This window comes from Alexandromys fortis, unplaced genomic scaffold (genome assembly GCF_014885135.2).
Source record: "Alexandromys fortis isolate MF-2015 unplaced genomic scaffold, M_Fortis_MF-2015_v1.1 scaffold_1, whole genome shotgun sequence".
Lineage (NCBI taxonomy): Eukaryota > Metazoa > Chordata > Mammalia > Rodentia > Cricetidae > Alexandromys > Alexandromys fortis.
The window spans coordinates 26,679,195-26,701,968 of NW_026067927.1; the positions used below are offsets into that span (position 1 = coordinate 26,679,195).

General features: G+C 39.8%; 1 protein-coding gene across 1 annotated transcript in view; it reads right to left on the reverse strand.

Annotated features, from left to right (window-relative positions):
• Positions 1 to 22,774, reverse strand: part of Dtnbp1 (dystrobrevin binding protein 1) — a 90,091-nt gene that overhangs the window by 64,233 nt on the left and 3,084 nt on the right. Inside the window, exons 2-5 of the mRNA XM_050143921.1 lie at positions 19,946 to 19,999; positions 18,703 to 18,753; positions 8,889 to 8,949; positions 6,178 to 6,310 (exon numbers count right to left, since the gene is read on the reverse strand). Of these exons, the coding sequence (XP_049999878.1) occupies positions 6,178 to 6,310; positions 8,889 to 8,949; positions 18,703 to 18,753; positions 19,946 to 19,999 (299 nt within the window). The remainder of the gene's footprint in view (positions 1 to 6,177; positions 6,311 to 8,888; positions 8,950 to 18,702; positions 18,754 to 19,945; positions 20,000 to 22,774) is intronic.

Consider the following 22,774-nt stretch of genomic DNA (forward strand, 5'->3'; position numbering starts at 1 on the left):
CCATACCCTCATGTTCCAGACTTCTTCAAGACCCAGAAATAGACATGCCAGGCATGTGCTATGTGGCTTGACATTTGTCATCTCACTTAACCCTGCAACTATCCTATCAAGCAGCATAGTTAGCCCTCAGTATCCCTGAGGGACTGGTTCCCAAAGCCCCATGGCTGCCAAAATCTTTGAATACCAAAGTCCCTTACCTTAAATCAGCTCTGTATTATTTAAAATGCCTAATACAATATAGAAAGTATTATGTGAATAGCCTGTACTCTATTGTATAGGAAATTACAAGATAGAAAACAAACCTGCATATGTATTTATTATGAACAATTTTAAATGAATATTTTCTATATGCACTTGGATGACTCTACAGATGCAAAACCCACAGACATGAAGGGCCAACTGTATTCTGAGCCTCATTTGCAGATAGAGGCTGAAGCAAGGAGCATTTGAGAAACCTAGAGAGAGAATTTCAGAGCTGTGAGTTCATATTCACTATTTTTGACTTTCCAGTATACTTTTATCATTTATTTCCTAAATTGTAGTCTTACCAGTAAATATCAATTAAACAGGCATTTATAAGCTTGGAGGCTGAAGCAAGGAGCATTTGAGAAACCTAGAGAGAGAATTTCAGAGCTGTGAGTTCATATTCACTATTTTTGACTTTCCAGTATACTTTTATCATTTATTTCCTAAATTGTAGTCTTACCAGTAAATATCAATTAAACAGGCATTTATAAGCTTGGAGGCTGAAGCAAGGAGCATTTGAGAAACCTAGAGAGAGAATTTCAGAGCTGTGAGTTCATATTCACTATTTTTGACTTTCCAGTATACTTTTATCATTTATTTCCTAAATTGTAGTCTTACCAGTAAATATCAATTAAACAGGCATTTATAAGCTTGGAGGCTGAAGCAAGGAGCATTTGAGAAACCTAGAGAGAGAATTTCAGAGCTGTGAGTTCATATTCACTATTTTTGACTTTCCAGTATACTTTTATCATTTATTTCCTAAATTGTAGTCTTACCAGTAAATATCAATTAAACAGGCATTTATAAGCTTGGAGGCTGAAGCAAGGAGCATTTGAGAAACCTAGAGAGAGAATTTCAGAGCTGTGAGTTCATATTCACTATTTTTGACTTTCCAGTATACTTTTATCATTTATTTCCTAAATTGTAGTCTTACCAGTAAATATCAATTAAACAGGCATTTATAAGCTAGATGGACCAAATCCCATAAAAAGAAGTCAATATGAATGGATTACCCTTTGTTACTTAACAATTCCTGAAGGACTTAGGTTCCAATACCTCAATTTATTAAGCCACAGGATAGCACAGTTAAAAGCACCATCAAAGGTCTTAAATTGCTCACAAAATACAAATTTCTTACTCTTATAAGACAGACCATCCAGGAAACAAAGCAAGACGAAAAAATGTAAGAAGCCTGGAAAATGGAAAGAGCGAGTGGACAGAGTATTATATACAACCAAGCCATGAAAAAAAAAAAAAGAAAACAAAGTCAAGGTTGGTCTGAGAAGACAGCTCACTGGATAAAGAACTTTCTGTGAAAGAGTGGGGACCTAGGCTCTGATCTCCAGAACCTATTTCAAAAAGCCAGATGCTGTAGTCCACCTCTGTAACAACAGGACTGCTACAGGGGAATGAGCAGTAGACACCAGTGAGTCACCTGAGGCTCACAGGCCAGCTGGTCTGACACATATGACAGGGAGTAACAGAGATCCTCCTCAAACAAGGAAGAAAATGAGAAGAGACACTGAAGGCTAGCCTCTGACCTCCATATGCACACCATAGCATGCATACACACACAGGGATGTAGGCAGAGGAGGGCAGACAGGGACACATAATCAAAAAAAAAAAAAAAAATCAAAGTTAAGGCCAGTTACTACTTTCTTCTAAGTTGCTTTTAATTTTTATAGTTGTTTAACTAGTTAAGTCTTGTGAGGTTGTACCTAAGCATCTAGGTTATGGCAGGACATGTAATATTTTGAAGCTATCAAAAAGGTAATTCAAGTTGCCGGGCGATGGTGGCGCACGCCTTTAATCCCAGCACTCGGGAGGCAGAAGCAGGTGGATCTCTGTGAGTTCGAGACCAGCCTGGTCTACAGAGCTAGTTCCAGGACAGGCTCCAAAGCCACAGAGAAACCCTGTCTCGAAAAACCAAAAAAAAAAAAAAAAGGTAATTCAATAGTGTATGGATTATCATTTAAAACACCAAGCACTTACAGAATCTAAGAATTATGTCCAAGCTCGTTGAATATTAATTTCTAAAGTACATTGACACGAACACTTTTTAAAAGCTATTCCATAAAATCCAGCTTCATAAAGCTTCCATTATGATATCAGCACTGATTCTATGAAATTGAGTTGTTTAGAATGTGGGAACCCCACATCAGACAGAGGGCCGACCTCCAAAATATACTCAGAACTTAAGAAATCGGTCATCAAAAGAATAATTCAATAAAAAAAAATAGGGTACAGATCTAAACAGAAAACTCTCAACAGATGAATCTTAAATGGCTGAAAGACATAAGGAAATGCTCAACATCCTTAGCCATCAGAGAAACGCAAATCAAATCAACTCTGAGATTCCATCTTACACCGGTAAGAATGGCCAAGATCAAAAATACTGATGACAGCTTATGTTGGAAAGGATGTGGGGTAAAGGGAACACTTCTCCATTGCTGGTGGAAGTGCAAACTGGTACAGTTTGCCATTTTGGAAATCAGTATGGCGATTTCTCAGAAAATCAGGAAATAATCTACCTCGAGACACCACTTTTGGGTAGATACCCAAAGGATGCTCAATCATAACCACAAGGACATGTGCTCAACTATGTTCACAGTAGCCATATTTGTCATAGCCAAAACCTGGAAACAACCTAAATGCCCTCGACTGAAGAGTGGATAAAGAAGATGTGGTACATTTACACAATAGAGTACTACACAGCAGAAAAAATGACATTTTGAAATTTGCAGGCAAATGGATGGAGCTAGAAAACATCATATTGAGTGAGGTAACCCAGACCTAGAAAGACAAATATAGTATGTACTCACTCATAAGTGACTTTTAGACATAAAGCAAAGGAAAACCAGCCTACAATTCACAATCCCAGAGAACCTAGACAACAAAGAAGACCTTAAGAGAGACATACATGGATCTGACCTACATGGGAAGTAGAAAAAGACAAGATCTCCTGAGTATATTGGGAGCATGGGGATCATAGGAGAGAGTAGAAGGGAAGAGGGAGGAAGGGAGGAGATCAGAGAAAATATAGAGCTCAATAAAAACAATTTTAAAAAATTCAGAAAACAACAACAAAAAAAGAAATTGAGTTGTTTACTAAGTCTCACAATTTCAAAACATCATTCTTTGAGCATAGTCTAGGTTGACAAGATGCTAGTTCACACAGTCATCCACTATTTGTGTGTTGGGGGAGGCTTCATTTTGTTAAGGCATGGTTTATTCTGTAGCTCAGGCTTGTGTGGAATTCACTACGTAGCCCAGGATGGTGATCTTTCCTCAGCCTCTCAGTCATTCAATATCTCTAGCCCAAACATACAATATATTTTAAGAAAGAGTTAGGTTGCATGCACTTCTCAAACAAAAGTAACTATAAAAATAATAATTGTAACAGAATGTATTCAATTAGTAAAGTGCTAGTATTAAACACAGAACAACTACAATGAGAATTTATTCTCCTTTGGGGGGAAAAAGTACAATTACTATAAAACAATAAAAATCAAGTGATTGGGAGAGGTTCAAGCAGGTAAGCTAAAAGGAAATGGTAAAAATGGCAATGTCTACCAGTTAGAAGGACTGTTAACATCAATGAGAGAATCAACAGAAACAAGCAATGCAGACGAAGGGCTACAGACCACAGAAGTTGTACGTTTCTCCTTAGAGTCAGAAGCTCTTTTCTGTCATACTTTCAGGAATGACACCCAACCCCAGAAGACCTTTGTAAGGACCCAGGACACAAAGACCATGAGCCATCATCCTACTCCTCACCACCCAGAGGGTTGCTGTGTGCTAACGTCATACTAACTATGAGACCCTGAGCCAGTCACAGCCTCTCCCAGCCTTTGTTTCTCTGCACAGAGAGCAGGGATGGTAAAGGCTACATTCACAGGGCTCTCAGAGAACTAAAATGGGCTCTGTAAAGTCCCTAAGAAGCTCTACATCTTGTAGGTGCTCAACGCTGGCCAATAAACAGCATTCCAATAGGTTCTGTCTACTTAGACACAAAACACTGCTTTATGATTCACTAATGAATCCCTCTGCCAGTCTGTTGAGGACTGCAGCAAAAGACAGACTGAAAAACAGGAGCAAAGATAATCCCGTCTCTATGAGACTAGATGAAGTTATTAGTTCAAGAAGTTCATTTTCTGTGCATACAGTTCCTACTTCCCACTTTCATACAACCTTGAGCTTAAGTGCAAAACAGTGTTGAATAAAAATTTAAAAAGGGAGCCACAATCTTGGCCTGGGCAGCTTCAATGGCTCCATATACCAGCCTAAAAATAAAGTCACTAGAGCTGACAGTTCACAGAATCAAACTGAAACTGAGGTGGTGACTTGCCCTTGGCATGGGGACTCTCCCTCTGCCTTACCCCTAACCCCATATCCAACTTCCCCTTCCACTTTCATGTCTTACACACAGGTTTCCCATATGAGACAAAATATGTGACACTTTGTCTTTCTCTCTCCCCAGAAAGAGAAAGGAGGGACATTAAGGAGGGTTGTGAGGCATAAACGCAAAGAGATTACAAAACACGTGTATAGATCATGACGAAACCTGTTGTTTTGTATGCTGACTAAACTCAGTAAGGCAACTCAAGGTTCCACCTCCCTGTCCCTGCCCTACAGAGTAACTTTGGAACGACTATTCCACTTGATTTTTTTATTTGTATTTCTTTACATTCTTTTCTATCTATAAAATCATTAAGAAATGATGTTCCATTTTAGAATTAAAATAAATTACAATTTAGAATTTAAAAAGTAAAGCCAATTGTGATATTTACATTGTTCTAATTTTTCCCTTTGGGAGCAGTGAACCACAAAATTACCCTCAAGGGTATGTGTATCAAACACAACAGATTAATTCTCTGCATATAAACCCATCCAAATGAAAAAGTGATAAAAATGACTTTCCACAAAGTTCCAATGCAGCCAAACAGGCAAACAAACTCTTCTGATCTTATTTCTACCATCTCTGGGTAAAATACTGTAAGACATGAAAAATACCACGAGTCTTTGAAAGCCTAAACTTTCAAAGCGATATTTGGAGTATATTCTCCAGCCAGGACAGAGTTACTATAGAACCCTTTTATTTTTCTACTTTACTTTTAAACAAAAAGACCTAATGTTTTATACAAAGTCTTGAGTAACTCAAAAATCGACATGGCCTAGGAAGATGACTCCGTCAGTATAATGCTTATAGCTGAAGCGTGAGGACCAGGCCTGAGTTGGATCCCCAATACATACATATAAACATACATAATGCCAAACATGGTAGCTTGCTTCTAATCACAGCACTGAGGAGGCAGAGACAGGCAGATCCCTGGGGCCCACTGACTGACTTCATCAGTAAACCCACGTCACAATGATAGACACCACCTCTTTTGTTCTTTTTTCTTTTCTTTTCTTTTTTTAATTTGGGTTTTTATTTGTTTTTGTTTTGTTTTGTTGAGACAACAATTCTCTGTGTAGCCCTGGCTGCCCTGGAACTAACTCTGTAGACCAAATGGCCTCAAACTCTGAAGTCTAACTGCCTCGGTCTCCACAGGGCTGGGGTTAAAAGTGTGCAACATCATCTCAAAAGCAAAGCAAAACACCCCAACAGCTTCCAAGGAACAACAACCCCGGTTATTCCCAGGTCCTCCATGTGCATAAGCACCTGCATATAAAAATGTGGGCACACACACGCAAGGGCACACATACAAAGATCAAGAAAACTAATACTGCTTCCTTAACTGACTGGAGGCAGAAAAGCCTTAGTGAAAAATTTTAGAAATGAATTTCTATCTATTTTCTGTATAATCAAACTATGAGAATAAGAATGCACTATAATAAAGTGTTAGCTAAGAATTTGGTGAATTCTGAGAAAGCTTTGAAACAGCACCAAGTCGACTGAAATTGCTTTCACTCTCACGTCACACTTACCCAGGCTTGCCATCAAGGACTCCACATCCTGGAGGAGAGCTGGCAGCTGCTGCAGCTGCTCCTGCAGCTCTGACAGGCTGGTCCTCTTCTTCTCCCAATGGGCAGAGAGCATGACCACCTCGCTGTCCACCAGCTGCAACACAGACCAGTAGGGGCTCAGAGAAAACACATCTCAATAGGAAGTGACAGTTAGCATGCAGAGGCCCAGTCAGTTTGTCTTTAGCAACCCTCCATGGTCTACAGATGTCAGTTATTATCCCACTCCTCACCACCCAGAGGGTTGCTGTGTGCTAACATCATACTAACTGTGAGACCCTGAGCCAGTCACAGCCTCTCCCAGCCTTTGTTTCTCTGCACAGAGAGCAGGGATGGTAAAGGCTACATTCACAGGGCTCTCAGAGAACTAAAATGGGCTCTGTAAAGTCCCTAAGAAGCTCTACATCTTGTAGGTGCTCAACATTTTCTAGAGCTTTTTTTTTTCATTTTCTTTCTTTTCTTTTTATCTTAGAAAGGAAGCAATTTAAGATTCCGTAAAACAACCTCAAACTGCTGCTGTATCAGGGATCTTAACCAAAAGAAGAAAAGTTTAAAAATAAACTGATTACTTCTAAGTATACTTTGTTTTTAAGGATACTGTTCATTGGAAAATTCATACCTAAAAAAAGACAAAAAACAAACAAACAAACACACAAACTACTAACAACCACCACAAAACAAACAAACAAGAAAAAACAGGGAGGACCAGTCAATTGGTGGCACATGCCTTTAATCCCAGCACTTGGGAGACAGAGGCAGGAGGATCTCAGCGAGTTCGAGGCCAGCCTGTTCTACAGAGCAAGTTCCAAGACACACACAATAACACACACCCCCCAAAAAATTAAACCAAACAAACAAAACCCCCCAAAAAAGAAAAAGAAAGAAAAAATATAGAAACAAATCAAAAACATGATTTACAGGTAATTACTTGTTTTATAAAATCCTTTTATTAGGTAAGGTCTTTAATGCTTCGTGAATACCCTACAATCAGCTTATATTCAAACAGAACATTTCCTACATGGAGCAAGGAAAATGATTCTGTACAGGAAGAACTACTGAGGCAACTGACCAACTCTAGGAAAGTAGGAAGCTTGAGGCTGACTAGGAAGGACTGAGGTACAAAAGGTCTGAGACCTGGATTAGTCTATGGAAGACCAAAGATAATAACAGACTTTCTGTTTTAAAACATTAGAAAGTCGGAGATAGGCGGCAAGGATAAGACAAAGGAATAAGGAAGCAGTCTGCTCCAGTGTGGGTCTCTGTCTCTATCTCCATCCATCACCAGATGAAGGTTCTATGGTGATATGCAAGATATTCGTCAATATTGCTATAGGATAGGGGGTCATTTCAGGTTCCCTATCCTCAGCTTCCCAAGGGACTAACTGGGGACAACGCCTTGGGCTCCTGGGAGCCACTCTAGCCATAAATAAAGGTCACGGAGTGTATACCTGGTGAACCTAAAGAAGCTAAATAAGAAGGTGAACCCAAGGAAAATCATATACTTATCCTCTTGGCTATGGGAAGTAGACAAAATTGCTGGGGAGAAAATTGGGATCTTGGGGGTAGGGTGGGATGGGAATAAGGGGGGAAGGGGAGAGAAAAGTGAGAAGGGGAGGATTGGGGGAACTTGGGGAAACAGGATGATTGGGATAAAGGAAAGTTGGATAGGGGAGCAGGGAAGCACATATCTTAGTTAAGGGAGCCACCTTAGGGTTGGCAAGAGACTTGTTTCTGAGACAGTCTTACTTTGTAGAACCCAGGCTAGCCTAAACTCTCTGTGTAGTCAAGGCCAAGCTCAAGATTAGAGCAATTCTGCTTCAGCCTCTCAAACGCTGGGATTACAAGTGCTCACCACCACACCTGGCTTAAATTTTCATCCTTGAAGCTGGTACTGTATTTCAGGATGGCCTCAGAGGTCATCTTTGCTTCTGGTGACTCAAACTTTGAATAGCTTATGTTATTCTTGAGAAGGAGGAAGAGAGTCTAAATTAGTCTGTGAGAATCTGAGGGATCTTGGTGTAAACTCTGATCCATGGGGAATTTACTGGGTATCAAAAGATACACGTGACTTTCATTTTTTAACTTAGGAGTTATGTGTGTATACAGGAAACATAACTCAGAACCCTACACTATGTGAAGGGTTACAAAACATGGTAACAAATCCAGTAAGGAAACAAGTTTGACCAGCTGTTCTAAAGACTGCCAGGTTTCCCTCTTTCCTCCCTAGTTTAACCATTCACCAGGGAATGAAGCCATTTCAAAGGTCAAGGGGCATATGTAAGCGTCCCAAATCAGCACACCATGAACAAAGCTTCCAGTTTCCGCCTCCAGCTTCCTGCTTTGCTTACAACCACTTGGACTTCAGTTCCTCTTCCTTTTTCCCCTCTGGGAGTCCCTTAATTCTTACAGGCTTAGTGTATGTTAAAGAATTCATTATACATGTGTATACGCATGGGTTTTACCTTCCTATCAGCCTCTGCACACTCCCACTTTACACCCACAAGGAGTAATGAATTTTTAGGGGTACACAGTGTCCAGAGCTCATGGCTGTAAGTGGGTCCAGCCTCTCCTTTCAATATTGCAAAACCAACCAACGAAGCCTTTTACCCTGGCCTAGACCTGGCATTTAGCATCGGAAAAGGAAAATCTGCCACAAGAGAAGATCAGCAAGCTACCTCTCCAGCATCTGCACATTCCTTCGCTCTTCTATGAAGTGCAGCCCACGTATCTTCATACCTAAAAATGCAAAACACAATTTAAAATGTAAACAGACATCAAAAGGAACATATCTAGCTAAGTTTATAATATACTGAGGCAGCAGAAAAGAACCAAAAAATAATAGCACATGCCACAAGAGCATAGAAGGCAATGAAGAATAAAATACCCAGAGACCCTAAACACACAAATAGTTGAATTTTTATTTTTAATGGGAAAGAATTTTTTTTCTTTTATGGGAAAGGTCTCAGTATGTAGAACTGGCTAGCACAGGGCTTTTTATATAAACCAACCTACATATTCTTTAAATGCCTTAACTTCAAAATGGGAGTCAAAAATTATGTTGGGCAAGAAGTGATATTTTTGTTTCCACAGGAAACAAAAGGCTGTAGAATCATTCAAGATTAATTGTGGTAAGGTTTGATTGGGAAAGAATCCCTGAAAATCCTGACTACAGACATAAAGAAATAAACCTAGAAAAACTACAAGACCAGTGATGTTGATTTTCCCTGCTCAAACAGAAAACAATCATCTTTGGCTGGCTTGTGTATGATGAACAGTTCATACTTGTGTCAATGCAGATATGTTACCTTTGAAAGTTTACGTGTTTTCAGAGTAAGGGGACCAGACACCAATGAAAACAGATGGCCCAGGTGAGTCAGCATCTCAGAGAGCCACTGTTGCAGTTTCCTCAGAGTTCTGCATCCAGAACAAGCTTCAAGGCCGCTGGTTGAGATGGTTCAGCCTCAGACTTCTCCAGACAGGACTACAGATAAGCTTTGCACTTTCCCATTACACAGACATTGGACAACAAACAATACAGCTAGCTCTCCCAGGACTTGAACATTATCCCAGTTTTCTCAGGGTCCCCCCTAAAGATGCCAGTGCCCAAAGGTAACAAGAAGCAGTCTAGAAAGGTGGGATGGGTGGGTTTTGGTCATTTGGTGGTTTATGGATGCTTGCCAACATCTAGTAGGGATATAGGAATATAGTATAAAAAGACAACTATTAACCTCAAATATTTTACATTGACGGGACTTGGGTATACTGCTACAATTTTTGTTTTGTTTTGTTTATCAAGACAAGCTTTCTCTATAGCTTTGGAGCCTATCCTGGAGCTAGCTCTTGTAGACCAGGCTGGTCTTGAACTCACAGAGATCTGCCTGCCTCCACCTCCCAAGGGCTGGGATTAATGGTGTGTGCCACCGCCACATAGCCTGATATATGTTTTTGTTCTTGTCTGGAGTATTGTTGCTATGCAGTTCATTTTAAAATGTATAATTAAGAAATACAGGTTAGTAGTTAGCCATCTATAATACTCAAACTTGTAGTTATGTTAGGTATGTTTTCAATGTTAAGCAGAGATATATTTTTAGATAGGTAATCTTCAAACACCTACAGAATATGACATCTAAGAGGCTTAATAATCTCCAGCTTTTCATGACACGTCTGCTGCTCAACACCGAGTTACTTCAGAGATGATGGGCATTGTAACTTGCTTTCATTGTGGCAAGGTTAGCCACTGGGCAAAGAAACTGCTTTTGTCTTGACTCCTGACAGTATGCTGTTTAAACTGGACAAGCAGGACACAAAGGAAAAATACTGAACTTTGCCAAAACAAGGTAGGACAGTCCTTCAAAATTCCTGCCTCATAGAAAAGTCTGCTAGGCATTTTGCAGGATACACAGGAAAGTGGCTGTTGAAATTTGCCAAGATTAGGTGGGACAGTCTTTCAAAATTCCTGCTTCATGGAAGAGTTTGCCAGATAGTCTAGCCCTGTAGGCCAAAGATGTCCCAATGTTGTAGAGAAACCTTGGATGACTGTCTAGGAACTAGATATCTCTGCGGGTTCTATAGTTTTGGAAGTGGGTTGCACTGCACTTCCTGTATACTCTGGTAATATTATATCCTTTTGGAGTCTTTGATGGAATTGAAGACTGGATAATTATAGTTTTCCCTAGTTATGACAGAAGGCAAATTAGGTACAAAACTTTAGACTCATCAAGACAAGGATTAATAATGGGAGTATTTTCTTGGACTTTGCCAAATGCAAATGGACTGGATATTGTGAATGTAATTCTCATTTGATAATTGTTATTATTGTATATAGTTTCATTTGTTAGTTAATTTTCCTTTCTAGTTACATAATACCTGATAATTGCTCTTACTGTATATAATTTTATGATGGTAGAGTCAAGACTTTCCTTTTTATTTAGACAAAAAGGGGGAAATGTGGTATATTTATACTCTGTGTGAAAATGTAATGCTGTGATTGGTGTATTAAAAAGCTGAACAGCCAATAGCTAGGAAGAGGTTAGGTGGGACTTCTGGGAAGAAGAAAGGCAGAGTCACCAGCCAGTCACAGAGAGGAAACAGGAGCTATAAAATGGGATAGAGATAAAAGTCACATGGTAGAACATAGATTAATAAAAACACAGGTTGCCAGGCGGTGGTGGCGCATGCCTTTAATCCCAGCACTCAGGAGGCAGAGGCAGGCAGATCTCTGTGAGTTGAAGGCCAGCCTGGTCTAAAACATGGGTCCCAGGACAGCCAGGGCTGTTACACAGAGAAACCCGGTTTCAAAAAACCAAACAAACAAACATAAATAAAACATGGGTCAATTTAAGTTATAAGAGCTAGTTAAGAACAAGTCTAAGCTATAGGTTGACTTTCCTAACTAACAAGAAGATCCATGTCATTATTTGTCAGCTGGCTGACAGGACAGAGAGAGACTCACCACAGAAAAGGAGGTAGCTTATTGACTAAATACGCATGGTCCTAGATACAGAAAAAAGAAATATCAGTAACTGAAAGAATCTGAATGGATTTGTTGGCAGTAATATAGTTACCAACTTAGTTCCTGCTTTGATCATCATACTCTGGTTATAGAAAAGGCTAACACTGGGGAAAATTCTTGATATAATTTTACAATATTTTCATAAAGCTGAAATCATCTCAAAATAAAAATTTCAATTTTAATTATTACTATTGTTATTATTGTGTGAGGACATGCATGATGGGTTCACATGCTATGGCAAATGTCTGGAGGTCAGAGGTCAACTTTATGGAGTTTTCTTTCCACCTTTACATGAGTTCTGGAAACTAGACTCAGGTTGCCAGGCTTACACAGTAAGTACCTGCTTAGCCATCTAGCCCTCAAAATAAAAAAGGTTTAAAATATAATTTCTGAATGTAATATTATCTATATGGCTACTGATAGAAAACTTGATTTTCCATCTTATCTAAAATTGTATCAAAGTTATTACCTAAATAGATATACGTATTTCATGCATTCATGGTGCCTTTCTTTATAGTTATACAGACACTTTTCAGTTGAATTTAGATAGGAAAGTCAATCTGATAATCCCAGCAACTATTACAAGTATCTATATGTAATGGAAAGCACTGGACAATGTTACATAATCAACATAGTCCTACTGTCATTGTTAACTAATAGAAAACTTGATGCTTTTTCCTCTGTAAGTATCAATTAAAATCAGCAAGTACTTATTGAATGCTAGGCACTGTTAGGCACCAGAGTTGCCAAGAAGAATTATACTTTTCCAACTTGTTGTCTCAGTAGTTAACACAGAGGACTTACAAAATGTCTGACAAGTAAAGGAATGATCACACTAATTTCAAATTCAAGACTTCACAGCAGACTGACCATCACTTCTCAATCAATGGAAAAGAGCAAGTTAAACACTGCTTGCCATTTAAACTCCAGATTCCTGTTCCCATCTCTTCTTCCCCTAGTGTGCACAGGCTTCGTTCCTTACTATTTTGTATCGCCCTCATACCAACTGAATGTGTCACTTTTCTGATGATTCATTCTCTAAATAATAATGCAGACCCACTCAATGGGACTTCTGAGACAAAGGGTTTACTAATTCACAATTCCAGATTATAGCCTACCAATGTGGGAAACCAAGTCTAGAGTTCAAAGTTATTCCTTGCATAGGCAAAATAAATTTGAAGCAGTTAGTCACATTACATCAAAAGTCAAGCGCCAATAGCAATAAACACCAGGTGCTCAGCTAGTTTTCCCACTTACACAGTCTAAGATCCCCTGCCAGGGAAATGGTATTAACCATAGTAACTGTGTCTTTCCACGTCAATTTACATGATCAAGACAATATCCCCACAGACCAGTGCCCACAGGCCGACCTAATCTAAACAATCCCTCATTGAGGCTTCTTTCCCAGGCAAGACTAGACCACCACACCCAACTACTCATTCTCTCTACTATGTTACTGGGCATGGTGAAGAAAGGGAGACAGTTCATTACAAAGACATACTACTCAGTCTTTCATGGGTCTTAGCTGTCAGTTACAGTTTTTAAAAATTCATCCCTGAGTAATCCACTGCCAGGGGAATGGTGCATCTCAGTGGGCATGTCTTCCAACCTCAATTAACACAGCCAAGATAGTGTCCTTACAGGCACATCCATGGGCTTTGAGGGAAGACAATCCCTCCAAGCAAACATTATACACCTCATGTACAAAGTCACTTTTAATACATACATGATTTTACCACATTTTATTGAGGTGAAGACCCTGCCTATAAATTCATTCAAATTTTTTCCTCTTATATTTCTCTAAGTCAATAATGGGAAAAAATGGAAGGAAAAAACCCCATACTCATAATGCATCAATTTATTCAAATAATTATTGAGGACTAGTGGAAGAGACCATAGCACAGGCAGAACAACATGTAAACAACATGTAAATACCTTCTGTGTTGGACAAGGCAAACTGCTTTATAAAGCCTCTGACTCTAAGGATTTGGGAATCTGATTTTTAAAAACCTATGACAGTACAGACAGAGGTCAGTTACAATGGTGGCCACTTACAATCCCTGCACCATGTAAAAACTAGGCACATATCTGGGCCTCAATATCTAGCTGATCTGGCCTACTTGGCAAGTTCCAGGCCAGGGACCTACCCTATCTCAAAATAATCAGGCAGGCACCTGAGGAACACCTGAGGTTAAGCTCTGACCTCCATGGACGTATACATAAAGCTACGACCTAGAGGACAGAGAAGACGGAAAAAGTAAAAAGGGCTAGGAGTCTATCTCCCCACCTAGACCCTAATTACACTGACAGAGTCCTTCGGATGAAACCAGTCCCATGGCTTGCTAACTGTAGGGGAAGGTCTGGATGGAAAACTGCTTAATTTGGGTCAACATGGTTTTATTAGAGTAGCAGCTACCCACGCCCAGAGTCCCCAGGCCCCACAGCTGCAGCCATGTAATAGGAAACCTGTCTTGTGGTTATTAGAGACCTGTGCTCCAGTCCCTAGTTACTGCTTCTGCTCTGGGAGGCACAGAGGCAGTCACCACTGCAAATCCCTCTTATTCATGACAAAGAGACTTTTAGCAGATTTAAAAGGCCAGCATCTGGTTTCGGTCTCCCATTATTTCTTTTTCTTTTCTTTAAATTAGATGCCAATCATTTAAAGAGTAAACTAAAATAGTCACGAGCAACCACAAATACGGAGGAACTAATGTAGTTGAAACATGTTATGCTTGCCTAGCATAAAACCCTAGATCCAGTTCCACTAGCACAAGTATGTTTGTATGTAAATAAACTGTACGCAATGGTTTTTACCAATACTTCCTTTTAGGTTCACTTTTGTCCTTCACACTACAAACACAAGCAGGAAATTAGCACCAAATAAACATACATTTATGATCTCAATCTCAAACATGGTGTGGAGGGGGGGCGAAACCCTCTAGATTTAGCAACTACAGAAAAAAATCCAACTGTGAACTAAAAACTATTGATGAAAAGTGAACAGATCAGAAAAAGAAGCTGTCATCCACTATACACACCCACCAGTGTAGCGAGTTGCATGGAATCACACCTGATGGAGATGTATAATCAACTCCTGAGATGGCTAAGGCCTGACCTATGCTATGATCACGCAATGATTATCAGCTGCCTGCATATGCGTGAACCTATAGGCAGTGGCCACCTGGCAGTTCGGGGTTGGCAGCCCATGCCTACTTAAGGGCTGGGAGAGGTTTGCCCGGAGAGAGAGGAAGAGAGGTTTGCAGAGAGAGGAGAGAGAAAGAGAAAGAAAAGGGGGAGAGGAGAAGAGAGAGGAGAGAGGGAAAGTCGAAGAGAGAGAAAGAAAAGAGGGAGAGAGGAAAAGAGGGAGAGAAGGAGAGGAGAGAGAGAGAGAGAGAGAGAGAGAGAGAGAGAGAGAGAGAGAGAGAGAGAGAGAAGAGAGAGAAGAGAGGGGAAGAGAGAGAATTGTAAAAAGTCCTGGAATAAACTGCAGTGAGAAGAGCTCCGGTGGTCGCGTCATTCCTTGTGGGACGAGGGTGGCCGTAACACACCAGGTCTCATGTCAGAGGACTTCATAACATAAATAATACAGAGATTTATTTCATAACATCTCTGGTATAGCTGACATACTATAAAAATCACACTTTTAAGTGTTTTCATAGTGGTTTTCAGTACATTCATAAGACTGTACAATTACGACATTACCTCTAAAATATTTTTATTACTGTAAAAGAAAATTCATACTTACTCACCAGCAGTTACTACCTACCCTGCCATCCCTCCAAACACTGGTAATCACTAATCTTTTGTCACCATAGTTTGTTTCTTCTCAAGATTTTACTTAAGTGGACTGACAAATATGTGCTCTTTTTGTGCTGGATCCTTTAAGTTTTCATCCATGTCTAATCTATCAGTCTTTCATTTACGTGGCCAAATAACACTTCATTATATGGATACTTCATTGATGGACATGCATGCTGCTTCAACTTTTTTGTTATGAATACAACTACTACACACATTCAAAGTTCAGGTACAAGTTTTATATAGATGCAGATTTAGATATAAATACTTACATATACATACACACACATACACACACGGGGGTAGGGGAGGCAGCGAGTGCACACCTCTCATTATGTAGCACAGGTTGGCATCAAACTCATTCATGATCGGGAATTCCTGCCTTGACATCTAAGTGCTGGGATTAATAGCATGTGCCATCACACCTAACTCAGTATGTTTCCACTTTTCTTGGAGTTAAACGGCTATTTTATATGACAATTCTGTAATTAAATTTCTGAAAGGCTATGAAACTATTTTCCAAAGTGGCTGCATCATTTAAATGTCCATCAAGAATACATAAGGATGTTAATCTGAGCCAGGAGTAGAGGCACACATCTTTGATCCCAGCACTCAGGAGGCAGAGGCAGGCAGATCTCTGTGACTTCGAGGACAACCTGGTCTAGTCTACAGAGTGAATTCTAGGACAGCCAGAGCTATGTAGAGAGACCCTGGTGGTGATGCTAACTTGCACAGGTCCTTGGCATACTCAATATGGTGCAGCTTTCTGAATGGAGATGAAGTACATGAAATGGCATTTGAGTGCAGTTCTGATCTGCACTTCTCTAATGATAATAAATAATACTGAGCACTTTTCATGCTCTTCTGGGCCATCTGTGTGTTGCGGGAGGTCTTTCCGCCCCTCCAACCAATAGCTGCTGTGATACCAGCCCATTGGGGCGTGGTCTCACTCCCTTTAAAAAAGCGGCTATTTCCTCTGCTCGCTCTCTTCTCTTATGGCTCCGCTGGAGACGAGACTCCNAGAGAGAGAGAGAGAGAGAGAGAGAGAGAGAGAGAAGAGAGAGAAGAGAGGGGAAGAGAGAGAATTGTAAAAAGTCCTGGAATAAACTGCAGTGAGAAGAGCTCCGGTGGTCGCGTCATTCCTTGTGGGACGAGGGTGGCCGTAACACACCAGGTCTCATGTCAGAGGACTTCATAACATAAATAATACAGAGATTTATTTCATAACATCTCTGGTATAGCTGACATACTATAAAAATCACACTTTTAAGTGTTTTCATAGTGGTTTTCAGTACATTCATAAGACTGTACAATTACGACATTACCTCTAAAATATTTTTATTACTGTAAAAGAAAATTCATACTTACTCACCAGCAGTTACTACCTACCCTGCCATCCCTCCAAACACTGGTAATCACTAATCTTTTGTCACCATAGTTTGTTTCTTCTCAAGATTTTACTTAAGTGGACTGACAAATATGTGCTCTTTTTGTGCTGGATCCTTTAAGTTTTCATCCATGTCTAATCTATCAGTCTTTCATTTACGTGGCCAAATAACACTTCATTATATGGATACTTCATTGATGGACATGCATGCTGCTTCAACTTTTTTGTTATGAATACAACTACTACACACATTCAAAGTTCAGGTACAAGTTTTATATAGATGCAGATTTAGATATAAATACTTACATATACATACACACACATACACACACGGGGGTAGGGGAGGCAGCGAGTGCACACCTCTCATTATGTAGCACAGGTTGGCATCAAACTCATTCATGATCGGGAATTCCTGCCTTGACATCTAAGTGCTGGGATTAATAGCATGTGCCATCACACCTAACTCAGTATGTTTCCACTTTTCTTGGAGTTAAACGGCTATTTTATATGACAATTCTGTAATTAAATTTCTGAAAGGCTATGAAACTATTTTCCAAAGTGGCTGCATCATTTAAATGTCCATCAAGAATACATAAGGATGTTAATCTGAGCCAGGAGTAGAGGCACACATCTTTGATCCCAGCACTCAGGAGGCAGAGGCAGGCAGATCTCTGTGACTTCGAGGACAACCTGGTCTAGTCTACAGAGTGAATTCTAGGACAGCCAGAGCTATGTAGAGAGACCCTGGTGGTGATGCTAACTTGCACAGGTCCTTGGCATACTCAATATGGTGCAGCTTTCTGAATGGAGATGAAGTACATGAAATGGCATTTGAGTGCAGTTCTGATCTGCACTTCTCTAATGATAATAAATAATACTGAGCACTTTTCATGCTCTTCTGGGCCATCTGTGTGTTGCGGGAGGTCTTTCCGCCCCTCCAACCAATAGCTGCTGTGATACCAGCCCATTGGGGCGTGGTCTCACTCCCTTTAAAAAAGCGGCTATTTCCTCTGCTCGCTCTCTTCTCTTAAGGCTCCGCTGGAGACGAGACTCCCTTCCTGGTTGCGCAGATGGCTGTTGTCTGGTATTGTGATCTGTAAGTTTTTCCCCTTTAAATAAATAACACCCTATTAATCATAACTCCAAACTGGTGTTGCCTTGTTCGTGACTTACGCCTTCATCTGTGTATCTTCACTCTGAGATGTTTATTCAGAATTTTTGTTTCTTCACTGGACCACATTTTTGTTACTGAGTTAGAAATGTTCTTTTACAGACTTGACATCTTATATTATTGTGTCAACAGAAATGGGTTGGGAAATAAATGATATAAGATTCAGAGTGCTGTCCTAAAATGCACAAAGCCTGTGTTTGATTCTTAGCATCATATAAACCAGACTTAGCAGCACATGCCTGTAATAGTGGCACTCAAGTGGAGGCAAGAGGATCAGAAAGTTCTAAGTGGTAATCCACTACACAGAACATGGTTCTAGCCTGAGCTGCAGAAGACTGTCAAAAAAAAAAAAAAAAAAAAAAAAAAAAAGAGCAAAACGAAAAATAAATTGAGTTCTTTAATTTGGAATCATCCACAAGTAAAAACAACAGTGATTATCTGTCCAAATCAGAATGGCCTTGTACAGAGGGGTGAAAACAGCTGCCTTCAAGGAAAAGAAGTAAGCAATCTTGTCGTTACACTAGCAGAAAATTCTGGCGTTTTAGGGTTTTATCTGTAAAACTGTAAAGCATTTTTCAACAAAAATTAAAAGTACAACTCTGTTCTAAAAAAAATATTTACCTGCTAAGTAATTCCAGTCCGGCGGAGTACTTTGTTAAGTATGGAGCACTCCTAACAAGAGAAACACTTATTAGAATTGCTGCAGATTCAGTCAACTTAAAAAAAAACTGCTATAAGTGAAGCAGAAAAAGACAAGATCTGAGTAAATTGGGAGCATGGGGACCTTGGGGGAGGGTTGAAGGGGAGAAGAGAGGCAGAGAGGGGAGCAGAGAAAAATGTAGAGCTCAATAAAAATCAAATTTAAAAAACTGCTACAAGAATTCTGGCACTGCCAATTATTATGTAAATAATTTTAAAGCCACTAATGAGGGGCTGGAACAATGGCTCAGCAGTTCAGAGCACTGACTGTTCTTCCAGGGGATCTGGGTTCAATTCCCACACCCACATGGCAGCCGAACCATTTGTAATTCCAGTCCCAGGGGTCCCAACACCCTCTGCTTGCCTTCATGGTAAACATACACATAAATAAAATATCCTACAATCTTTTAAAAGATTAAAACTACTAATGAAGAGGATGGAGAGATGGCTCATGCAACTCCTGCAGAGGATCCCAGTTCAGTTCCCAGTTCCCACATCAGGCAGCTCACAATTGCTTGTAATGCCAATTCCAAGGGATTTGGCACCCCCTTTTGGCTTCTGTGGGCACTTGCAATGCAAGTAGTGCACATTAATTATGCAGGCAAGCGTACACACGTGCATGTGTGGGTGGGCGTGCACACAGACACAATGACAATTTATTTAAGCTTTCGAAAAAATATATTGCTTCAGAAGTAATAAACTGCAACATAACAATATTATTTTGCCAGGCAGAAACTGTCTCTAGCATATAATACAATAAACATTTTCATATAATGTCAGTTAAAGAAAATAGGCTGGATAAAAGCTCACTGTTTCCAGCTGAAATTGAATTTGATCACATACTTGAAAAAAAAATACAATTCTAGTGTCCAAATGTAAAACACGTAGCACATCTACAGGGACTCACTTATCAAGTTCTATTTCATTATTAATTTGCTTTTCAGTAACCCAGGACTTTGACACACTTCAGCTCTTGTAACACTTCATAACTTCGTAAGTTTAATACAAATTCCATGTGTCTCAATATTTAGAAAGAATTAATACTTTTGGGGGGTCAGATGCACTCACTCAACAGACCTGAAGCCTATAAAAATGATCCTATTACAAACTCAGCCAAAAGTTATATAAAATTTAAGCTATGCTAATTAAGCTGGTTTGAGCTTACCTGGGCTTGCTTTTTACTTTTGCTTCTCTTGATTTGTCACTTAAAGTCTTCAGCCTAGAAATTAACAAATAGAAAATACATTTTTAACAAGTCAAAAATTTCAACCCCATAGGGGGTTCAGCCCATACCCTATCCCCCAAATTACAAAGCTCAAAAGAATCAATAATCTGTTTAATACAAAAATAATCTGTATATCTCTCTAGCTGAGTTTAAGAAATTCCATAAAGCCTTAGCTGTCCAGGAAGCAACAAGAACCTCCACAGGTGAAAGTCAAGAAGGGAGTTTTTACAGACATGTTCTACCATTTTCAGTCCAATCTCAGAGAGGCATTAAGTTGTAACGATTTAGACAGAGTTACCCTGAGACTGCTATCCACAGCAGTGGACCCTACTCAAGCAGGATTATGTTTACAGTTGAGAATGGAAGGTACACATAATATATATCTATGCTGATATCTCAAATACAGAGTTCTAAAGTATCTTTTAATTTCATAATTCAACCTATCAACTCTTCTGCCTCCCCCATAAAAGAAAAAAAAAGAATTTGGGATAAAAAGGTAAAGAGAGATCATTATAGAGAACTGAAAATAAGATTGCTGTAAGATTTAATAAGCACTTCCCCATGTGGCTCCTTAATAACCATCTGTTTCAAAAATTGGTCTTTAATCAAATGTAATGTGTGGAACTTATTTGATCTGGATTTGGACTTATCGCTGTAAAAAGGCATTTCTAAGAAGCAAGGAAATCTGATTACAGGCTGAGTAACTGATACTATCAATGAATTAGTGCTAATTTTGCAGCAGCACATCTGTGCACTGCCTATGCTGGTGAATGAACTCCCCGGGAGAGGTGCAGGGGATCCGTGGAGGACAGAGACAGGAAAGACAGACACCAACACTTGAAGACTGTTGATGGAGACATGTGGGGCTCATATCACTGCTCTGTTTTTGTGTATGTTTAAAGTTTTCATTTTAGAAAATGATTTTAAATTAGACATGAAAGCACATGCCTGCAATCTCAGCAGGGAAGCTAAGGTAGGATGACTAAGGGTCCAAGGCCAGCCTGAGATCTTATCTTAAATAATGTTTTCTCTAACAATAAACTCACTAAATACTCATTTCTCATCATACGTTCTCCAATACACACACACATGTACATACATAAACACACGTATGTATATATGTATATCAAGGTACCAAAATTTAGAATAAAATACAAGCAGCAGCCAGGCAGTGGTGGTGCATGCCTTTAATTCCAGCATTCAGTAGACAGAGGCAAGCAGTTCTCTGTGAGTTAGAGTCCAGCTAGTTCCAGGGCAGGCACCAAAGATACAGAACCTGTCTTGAAAAAACAAAAACAAAAAAACAAAAACCAAGAGCACAAGAAAGAGGAAATTTTAAGAAAGAAAAAGATGTGGGCTTACAATCACTATTATTCTTTTTGTTTTAAGTTCTTTTTTTGTTTGTTTGTTTGTTTGTTTTGAAGACAAAGTTTAACTTTGTAGCTCTTGCTATCCTGGAACTCATTATGTAGACCAGACTGGCCTCAGAGTTAGAGATCCCTAGAATCCACTTAAAAGCTGAGGAAGCTTCTGTAATACTAGCACTGCGGAAGCAGAGACAGACACATCATTGGAGCTCACAGGTCAGACAGCCTGGAGGAACTGGCGAGACCCAGTCAGCATATTTTGGTGGTAAAACACAAGTCTTTAAATCACATTCAACCTTCTGCTAGTCCACTTTTAAATTCTGTTCACAAATCAAAATCCAATTTATTATGTCACATACATATCTCTCTTATTTTGTAGTGGCACAGACAGAAAGAGACACACAGAGACACAGGGTGGAGGGGTCTGATCTCAAAGAAAAACTATCATATTTAATAGTTTATATGACCCCTTAAGCTCCACAACCTGACAAATGCACACCAAAGTGGCACAAACTCAGAAAAGGGAAAATAATTTCAAACCACCTTTGCCCTAATGAATCTCAAACACACTGCTTCATTTCTGACCCCTCTCCTAAGGGTACCTTCAATTTCCAAGAGCTCCTCAGATCTCAAGGGCTACTTCACAAAATCACTATCAACTGCTTCTTTCCCCTCAAATCTTTTCTTGTCCTTTATGTTGGCATAATACCATCACTTATCTAAGATGCTACAAATCGCTGGGCAGTGGTGGTGCACACAATCCCAGTACTTGGGAGGCAGAGGCAGGTGGATCTCTTATGAGTTTGAGGTCAGTATGGTCTACAGAGCAAGTTGCAGGACAGGCTCCAAAGTTATACAGAGAAACCCTGTCTCAAACAAAGCAACAAACAGAGATAGTACAAATCAACATTCACAAGTTCTAGACCTTTTCATTTCACTTCTCACCGCTGACAAGCTCAACCACTGCCTGTTACACTGTTCCTCTTTTACATGTCTGCCAGCACTCATCGTCTCTGCTTGGCCCACACACACAAGCGTAACTTCTCTGCTCGCCATCCCTGATCCCAAACACAAAAATGCGTGTAAGCCCGTCTCTTAATCTGTTAGCCACAACAGCTCTGACTTTCTAAATAATCTGCCTCCTGCCATTAGTCTAGATGTTCTGTGCTATAGCCCCAGTACCTAAACAGGGTCTGACACAAAGCACAGGATAAATCTTTGATAGATTAAGCAAAGCATGAAAAATTCTCTGTTCCCAGGTCCTGAACTTCCTTCTCAGCTACATCTCCTAAAATGGCTTCCATTTCTCCAGTACCTTGACTGAAACCTATAATAATCCATCCTTATTCTTCAAGGTCCAACTTAGCCCCAGCAAGCAGTAGAATATAGCAGGTTCTAGAGT